The sequence below is a fragment of the Argopecten irradians genome, chromosome 8, assembly GCF_041381155.1.
Source record: "Argopecten irradians isolate NY chromosome 8, Ai_NY, whole genome shotgun sequence".
NCBI lineage: Eukaryota > Metazoa > Mollusca > Bivalvia > Pectinida > Pectinidae > Argopecten > Argopecten irradians.
This window is the reverse complement of record NC_091141.1, coordinates 7,260,554-7,270,141: the sequence shown is the minus strand read 5'-3', so window position 1 is coordinate 7,270,141 and position 9,588 is coordinate 7,260,554. Positions and strand designations below refer to the sequence as shown.

General features: G+C 36.3%; 1 protein-coding gene across 1 annotated transcript; it reads left to right on the top strand.

Annotated features, from left to right (window-relative positions):
- The first annotated feature begins 691 nt into the window (after window positions 1-691).
- On the top strand, window positions 692-8,090 carry LOC138329233 (uncharacterized). Its single transcript, XM_069276067.1, has 4 exons — window positions 692-845; window positions 3,717-3,866; window positions 4,953-5,060; window positions 7,855-8,090. Exons 1-4 carry the CDS (start codon window positions 786-788, stop codon window positions 8,017-8,019), a joined length of 483 nt encoding a protein of 160 aa, XP_069132168.1. The 5' UTR covers window positions 692-785; the 3' UTR covers window positions 8,020-8,090.
- The last annotated feature ends 1,498 nt before the right edge of the window (window positions 8,091-9,588 follow it).

The following is a 9,588-nucleotide window of genomic DNA, read 5'->3' as shown; positions in this document are numbered from 1 at the left end:
GATAAATTTCCTGAATATGTTATATTCTTCAGTGAATTATCATACTGACGTAAAACCTGTCATTTCTTGACCTATCGAACTCTGATTGTGATATTAGTACGCCAGAATCTAACTGCCAATGTAAATACTGAAAAAATATCATGCAATGATTCAGTTTCGGAAAGTTTCCATTTCTGAAAGATATTTCAATTTTCGGTGATTAGATTCAGTGTCGGTTGTTTGTATATTCTGTATATTACCTATTACATCTTTCACCTGCCCTTACGAGTAAGTATTGATTATTAAGGTATGTGTTTGCTAGCGTAACGTCAAACTTTTCAGTGAAAACTACGTGAATTTCGCTCACAAAATAATAACGTCAAAACGGAAACCTACCCGTAAGGGAGCTAACTCTGTAATATGCTAGGACGAAATACACATAAAATGGGAATGCAAGCTACATGTACTATTGGAGTTAGGAAGCTTAACAGTTGGCCTTTATCAGTTATAGAAAAATAGAAAAACGATGCCCGACACTTTGTTAAATATGACAATTATCCTCGTCACCAAACATCAACATTGCTGTTGTTAAACATTGATGAAGCTAAAGGTGAATGGTATTTCAAATCACCTCAAACTAAACGAACGCTACAGGTCATAAGTTCATCTTACTCAAACAGTTCACCCACTCATTACATATGACAGTCTCACAAGGACTTAGTTACTGATAAGCAATACTTCCGTGTGGGAAAGACCTATAAGTGTCCAGGTCAGGATCAAGGAGGACAAAATTTTACACATCCAGAATGCTGCAAGTTTTAATCTTTGTTTGTTTTGTGGTGCTTCGAGTGACAGTTGCAAGCAGGGTATGTATCTCTAGTTTCTGTAACTGTGATCGTGATTGATATCTCGCCCTCACAATATGTATTGTGGATACAATTCGCTGGTAGTTGTAACATTTACGTTGGTGGTCGTAACATTTACGTGGAAAGTGGTAACATTTACGTTGGTGGTGGTAACAAATGGAGGTGGAAATATTTACGTTGTTGGTGGTAACATTTACGTTGGTGGTGGTAACATTTACGTTGTTGGTGGTAACATTTACGTTGGTGGTGGTAACATTTACGTTGGTGGTGGTAACATTTACGTTGTTGGTGGTAACATTTACGTTGTTGGTGGTAACATTTACGTTGTTGGTGGTAACATTTACGTTGTTGGTGGTAACATTTACGTTGTTGGTGGTAACATTTACGTTGTTGGTGGTAACATTTACGTTGTTGGTGGTAACATTTACGTTGTTGGAGTGGTAACATTTACGTTGGTGGTGGTAACATTTACGTTGGAGTGGTAATATTTACGTTGGTGGTGGTAACATTTACGTTGTTGGTGGTAACATTTACGTTGTTGGAGTGGTAACATTTACGTTGGGGTGGTAACATTTACGTTGTTGGTGGTAACATTTACGTTGTTGGTGGTAACATTTACGTTGTTGGTGGTAACATTTACGTTGTTGGTGGTAACATTTACGTTGGAGTGGTAACATTTACGTTGTTGGTGGTTACATTTACGTTGTTGGTGGTAACATTTACGTTGGTGGTGGTTACATTTACGTTGTTGGTGGTAACATTTACGTTGTTGGTGGTAACATTTACGTTGGTGGTGGTAATATTTACGTTGGTGGTGGTAACATTTACGTTGGTGGTGGTAACATTTACGTTGGTGGTGGTAACATTTACGTTGGTGGTGGTAACATTTACGTTGGTGGTGGTAATATTTACGTTGTTGGTGGTAACATTTACGTTGGGGTGGTAACATTTACGTTGTTGGTGGTAACATTTACGTTGGTGGTGGAAATATTTACGTTGTTGGTGGTAACATTTACGTTGTTGGTGGAAATATTTACGTTGTTGGTGGTAACATTTACGTTGTTGGTGGTAACATTTACGTTGGGGTGGTAACATTTACGTTGTTGGTGGTAACATTTACGTTGTTGGTGGTAACATTTACGTTGGTGGTGGAAATATTTACGTTGTTGGTGGTAACATTTACGTTGTTGGTGGAAATATTTACGTTGTTGGTGGTAACATTTACGTTGTTGGTGGTAACATTTACGTTGTTGGTGGTAACATTTACGTTGGAGTGGTAACATTTACGTTGTTGGTGGTTACATTTACGTTGTTGGTGGTAACATTTACGTTGGTGGTGGTTACATTTACGTTGTTGGTGGTAACATTTACGTTGTTGGTGGTAACATTTACGTTGGTGGTGGTAATATTTACGTTGGTGGTGGTAACATTTACGTTGGTGGTGGTAACATTTACGTTGGTGGTGGTAACATTTACGTTGGTGGTGGTAACATTTACGTTGGTGGTGGTAATATTTACGTTGTTGGTGGTAACATTTACGTTGGGGTGGTAACATTTACGTTGTTGGTGGTAACATTTACGTTGGTGGTGGAAATATTTACGTTGTTGGTGGTAACATTTACGTTGTTGGTGGAAATATTTACGTTGTTGGTGGTAACATTTACGTTGTTGGTGGTAACATTTACGTTGGAGTGGTAACATTTACGTTGTTGGTGGTTACATTTACGTTGTTGGTGGTAACATTTACGTTGGTGGTGGTTACATTTACGTTGGGGTGGTAACATTTACGTTGTTGGTGGAAATATTTACGTTGTTGGTGGTAACATTTACGTTGGTGGTGGTAACATTTACGTTGGTGGTGGTAACATTTACGTTGGTGGTGGTAACATTTACGTTGGTGGTGGTAATATTTACGTTGGTGGTGGTAACATTTACGTTGGGGTGGTAACATTTACGTTGGGGTGGTAAAATTTACGTTGGTGGTGGAAATATTTACGTTGTTGGTGGTAACATTTACGTTGTTGGTGGTAACATTTACGTTGGTGGTGGTAACATTTACGTTGGTGGTGGTAATATTTACGTTGGTGGTGGTAACATTTACGTTGTTGGTGGTAACATTTACGTTGGTGGTGGTAACATTTACGTTGGTGGTGGTAACATTTACGTTGGTGGTGGTAATATTTACGTTGGTGGTGGTAACATTTACGTTGTTGGTGGTAACATTTACGTTGGTGGTGGTAATATTTAAGTTGGTGGTGGTAACATCTACGCATAATTTGAAATATTTTTCATGAGCCATGTACATCATATAAACATATGTGTGTGTATATATATCAATAATATTCTCTCATGTTATGGAGATATGAAGACCTTCATACTCAATACACAGTGGTACTATCGTTGTCGTTATATTCACCCCTGGATTATGTCATAACAAAACAGGAAGCTCTTTGTGCGACAACAAATGACCAGGTAGATTGTTTGCCCTTTGTTCTACATTAAAAGAATCGAATGACGGTACTTTGTGTGGCTTTTTAGTTTGGCGTCACTCTCTCTGTAATCTTCGATGGAAGTCTCTACAGGGATGTGATTGGTCAGTTTGTTTTTCTCCTGAATTGCCTTCCTTCATTTTTACCCTTGGATAGTCCAGGGGTGGATATAACGATAGTGCAAGTAACCCTTGAAGTGTCGAGGATGACAGAATTGAGCCGGTAACCGGCTCAAGGCATATACAGGTATAAAAGCACAGTGCAGAATAATTCGGCCTGAGTATGAACTTTTTCTTATGTTGCGTAACGCCTTAGTCAACATGCATGTACATTCACATAGTTCAGTAGATCTTACATTTCTCTCGACAATATCTATTTGTAGCACCATCATTTCAATATACTTGGTCACGATGTCCCATACCCTGCCACCATTGAATACAACACGGACCTAGATACAATAGATTTGTCTGTTTATAGACCTGGTACTGATCCTCGGGAACTTTTCCTTCATTACATCACAGACAGAAAAAACGTAAGTTATATCAAAATTATCTACAAACTTGAGTGTGTCAATATACTAAGGATAAAATTCAACAAAACTTTGTCATAAATGTGGAATGATTTATGAGGATCTAACCAAACATGTTATTTTAAATTGTGATCTTACTAGAATTATAGGGATAAGGATGAATATAGCCAATATTTGTACTGAAAATGAAATAATATGTAAACTTTTTGGAAGCGAATTAGAAATCGATTACAGAAGAAAGATTTAGAAGATGATAGAATTGTCAGTTTTATAAATATTTACAATATGATCTCTCCCTACAATAACTAATCTATTCGATTTTGATTGTATATTATTGACGAAGTTATTTATTCAGTAAGTACGTGAATAGTCATTTATGTCATTAAAACTATAATTTGAGTGAATTTAACATAAAAAGATGCACCTACATGTTTAGTAACAAATGCAAATTGTTTTGAAACCATTTTCTCATAGTTTTAATTTTGCGTACATATGTCTTTATTTACATAAATCAGTTTGGAGAAAATAAAAACTATTATTATTAATGGGAAAAGATATGAAAGGGGAACATACATACGTAATACCAGTAATGCAATACGTATTACTTATTAGAGGATCAAATATCGGCAAAATATTATTGCACATCATATGCAGAGCAGGCTTTTTACAGATATTAATCCATAAAATGCCAAAAATGGTATATGGATCCTCTGTTCTGTCCAAATACATGTATGTAAACTGTAAAATGATGAATACAAAAAATGTACCAAATTACAGGATTGTGATTAAAACGTTTTATACTGGTTCATTTTGGTATTTTTCAAATTTTCACTTCATATTGACCAGTCAGAACTCAATACTTACAGTGAAAATCATCGTTTTCGCGGGGATACTTTTTTGAATTTTTACGTGGATCTTTTCGTTTTTTTGTTGTTGTTGTTTTTGTTTTTTTTTGTTTTTTGTTTTTTATTATATTTTTACTTGTTTGAGCATTAATTATTTTATGTTCAAGTGAAAAGTCGAATAAAGGAAGGTAAAGTGGGTAAAGCCTGGACTATGTATGTCACTAATTGCTGTTGTTATGAAAAGGACATGTTTATTAGAAACGCTGGCATGCCTGGAGGTTGTGAAGTAGGAAAACTTCCACTGGACATTTTAACATTACTGGAAAGTTGGGAGAAAGATGCGTCTGTTCATGTAAGTATTCTCATGTAAACTTAACACCGGTATTAACATGTTTTCTGTCTTTGTGACTCTTGTTTAAGGATAAACATGAATAGATTTTTTATATTATGGATATATCACATAAAACTCTTGAGTGTACTCTAAATATACCGCGAAGCTTTTTATGATGATAAAACACTAAATTTTGAGTGTTATATCTCCATAATATAAACAAACAAATTAAAGGGACAATTCAGTGAGGCTAATTCTGTTACAAAACCACAAAGCAAAATATGACATAAATGCATTGTTCTACATTCCTTATGAAACATATAAAAAGAAATATTGACAAATGTCACGACATTGTAAAATATTTTGATTGATACCGTTGAAATCCCAGATCGTTGATCAATACGATTAAGCAGGTACAATATGTACGCTATACCCATACCCGAGCGAAAGTCACGCACGTTAAACAAATGCAATACGTAACCACTGAGGAGTTGATGAAGTTATTTTTAGATAAGAAAATGCATCTAATAAAGCAAACACACTACTGTAGGAGGGATTTGAGTAGTTCTAGACAAAAAAATTCTTTACTACACAGGCAAGGACCAGGGTTCGGCATACATGACATCAGACCTCTATGTGTAATGGCGTACAGTAAGCGAGTTTGAACATTTCACATACATTTCACAACAGTGGGCTTTTCTGGCATATCACAGTAAAACTAACTAATCTAATTTGTATTAGAACCGGTTTGTTTCCGATATATTTGCAAATTTTAATGTACTCTTAGACTAAATAACCTTTTAACTTGACCAGAAGTGTTACAATTGGTGAGTATTTCTCGTATATCTTTGAGCACTTGTAAAGGATCACATTAAATCAATCATCAGTCTAATGAAAATATCACAAAAACAAAACGTCATCAGGAATCTGTTCCGGGTCAAATGATGCTTAAGATAACATGAATAAAAACATAACTTTATTATGGAATTCTTCAAACGTACAACATGGTGATACTTGCGTTTCTCGAGAACCTAACGAGACAAGACTGCTTCCGAAAATAGAGGCAGTCATCTTCTACCAGGAACACAGTCACAGCCAAATCCTTTCTCCTTGTAACCACTGATTCATCATGTTTTCTCCATAAGCATATAGAAAACAGTTTTCTCTTGACCTAAAATGACAAAAAATGCAGAACATTTGTTACACTTACAGTTGATCGAATGCTGCATCACCTCCATGGTATCCCTGTATTTCAAATGCCTGGTTTTCTGTCCCTTCTGCTCACTTGACACTGTCCGTCGTCATCAAGTGGTCGTCACCTATCCTCAGATGTTTCAACCCTAAACTACGATAACCTCCCGTTGGTGGGTCAGTAGTGGTGGCCAAACTCAACAGCTTCACCATTTCTCCTCAAGGCAATTTTTCTTGCAATGTCATTTGCGGCTGAATATGGGCATAAATAATCTATATTGATAACTTATGTGACATTGAATGGAGGTCAAAGTAAGGTCATTCGGTAATGGATCTTGCCGCTTCTCCTTTCGTTTGTAATACTATCTGTAAAGTTTCCCATTAGTACATCCCTGTACCTTGTACCTACTTTCTTCCTCTACAACGATTTCAAGATCTGAGAGAGAGAGAAGTTTGGTTATCGTAGCCGCTTACTACTGCTTGATTTTTAGGTCACCTTTTCGACTTCTCCTCCAAAACCACTGTACCGAATTCATTCAAATTTGGCAGAAACCTTCCATGACCAAAGGAACAACAGCCCCCCCCCCCCACTCCTCCCAGAGGCATGAGGGGTTGGGCCAAAAGTGGTCAAATAGGATTTTCCAGAAATGGTAGAATCAAATACTCTTCTTAGATGGAAAGGTCGTAAGGTCCTTTACAAAAATTGTGAAATATATGACCCTGGGGTATCACATTTCATTTAGGGAAAACACATTTTTGAGCATTATTTGGTCATTTGTAATAGGAAATGAGTCAAATGTTGTCATAATTATCAGTATGAGATGGTAGTTGAACTTTGTTGATAAAATTTCCCGGACTGACACCCAGGGGTCTGAAGGGCGGGACCAAAAGGGGCCAAATAGGTTTTACATTATGTAACAATTTATACTTCAAACATCTTCTCAAATTCAACAACTAGTATAATCTAATTTCTTTCACATATAGAAAATTCACAAAGTACTTTCAAACAAAATTAATTTCAATAAATCTGGGGTCCCTGGAAGTCTCTCCCCTGGGGAGATGGTAAACTTTATTTAGTTCACAAGCCATTTTATTGGATAGCAATCAGATATTAAGTGTTCATGATGGTCCTGACTGACATTTTATATTACCAAGGTAAATCAGTACTCAGGTGACCGTCAAGGCCTCTTGGGCCTCTTGTTCCATTATTGCCGTCTGCTTCTGTTTATGTTACAAAATGAATGTAAAACAGTATAAAAAGACGCTTTGTTTCATTTTTGTATTCGGTTTAAACGTTTCATTGACTCGACTGGTAATGTTGTCAATGAAACGAAGACAGAGATTCTGGATTCAACTATTTCTTACATAAGTGTTACCTTACCAAAGATAACCCTAAGTGAGAGATACGAAAAGTTTAAGAAAGGTATAAAGAGGCTTTCAGTTATTAACTTATAAAATACTTTGTTTTATCTTGCCACTCCCTTAAATACAAACTTACGTATTTTTCCTAGCTACAAGCCCAAGGTTTACGTCCTTGGTACAAAGTATCTGTAAGGTTACACCTTCAGAATAACAACATATTTCTTAGTACACCAGTTTGATTTTGTTTGTTTTCCCTTTGCAGCATGAGATTGACGACAGTCTCAGACACAAAGCGTCCTTGAGGTTTATACCTTCGGCTACCAACACCACTACTTCACTAGACAAGGCCATCTTACAGCGATACTGTCACACTCAGGATGTGCAAGTTGGCACGTTTCAAGTAACTTGGCTGGATCAATCTCCTTGAAATAAACAGAGGATTTTAGGCCAGTGGCATATAAAATTATTTAATGAGTTAATAAATTTGATATAACATTGCATGGCCAAGAGTGTAAGATTCTATTTTCCAATTACCGGTAAATTAATTAAACTAATATTTATGAAAACACGATTCAAATTTTCAATTTCGATTCTATATCAGATTAGCGAAATCAGACTAGGATGTGACGTTTCTGTCTACCGAGACAATAATGTGACGTCATATTTTGATTATGATGTCATTATTACATTTGACCAGCCCTGCAGGTAGGGCGTTAGAATATATTGTACCTGCTGCCCCTATTGCATGATCGTAAAAGGCGACTAAATTTAGGATTTTATCTTTTCTCTTCTTCCTAACTGACTTTATCTTTCCTAGTGCCTCCTTTGGCACCACCTCACTTTTGGCTTTTGAGAAGAGCATACAGGGAGTGGGACGACTGGTGAGCCCGTTATCAGTACAATGTGACCGGGTGTCGTGTGTTGCTTGGTGTCTTCGGCGGCATGCTTCAGTGATATAGCACCATAAAAAGGGCAACAGTTCCACTATACAAGAAGACACAACGTGAATATACCGCAGTCTCCCAAAACACGCACCTCGCACAACATACACGCAACACAGCGCATACATGGGAGGCCGTCCTTACATGACCCTAACTGTTAATAGGACGTTAATTAATCAAACAAACATTACCTTCGACGTCACAATAGTGTTTCGTAGTAAAAATCGTAGTGAAAAAATTCGTTTCCCACGCGTGGAACTAAGTATCGTTAAAGGCCCACTACCTTTCCGAAACGGCTTTTATTTTTTAAAATGGGAATGTAAAACGAGATCGATAATTTTGTAGAGTAGCAAAAGGTATTAACCGTTAATATACACTCATAATCATCTTCTAAAATCTTTAATTAAAATTAATAAAATGTTAATTTTCATAACACATGTCGTCTTAAGTTTCCCGCCTTAGGCCTAAAATACCGCGCGGTAATTGTTTCACTGAGCCAGACGGCAAAACAGCGAAATGAATCTCGACAATTATCACATATTACGCAGGAAATCTTGCATATATTTAGTGTTGTTACCCCATCTTAGGCCATCGATATGTAATTTCTTATGTTAGCGATTTTTTTAAGATACTTTTAAATTTTGTTCCGAAATGGTAGTGGGCTATCAATGATGACTTTATTGGATGGGAAAACACGGAAGTCGTATTATAGATACATGTATATTATCTTAAATGAGTGTCCATTTCATATCAGATTCTATCACATAATCCGCCTGATATCCAGTGATTTCGACCGTGTAATAATGTTGCATATGTCACTAGTGTATTATGATTTAAAGCAATTTTCATTTTCGCGATATATATTGACGTGAGATTTAGTTTATTGTAGTAATATGATTAAAAGTACATTCTATCTTAAATTTGTGTTCATTTCATATGAGATAATATGAAACTCATCTGGAAGGTTTTAATTTTTGCTCGCCAATGCTAGGAATAATCAAAACCTCAAGACTCGTTTTATAAAATAATTTGTTACATAATTTGTTTACACCAAT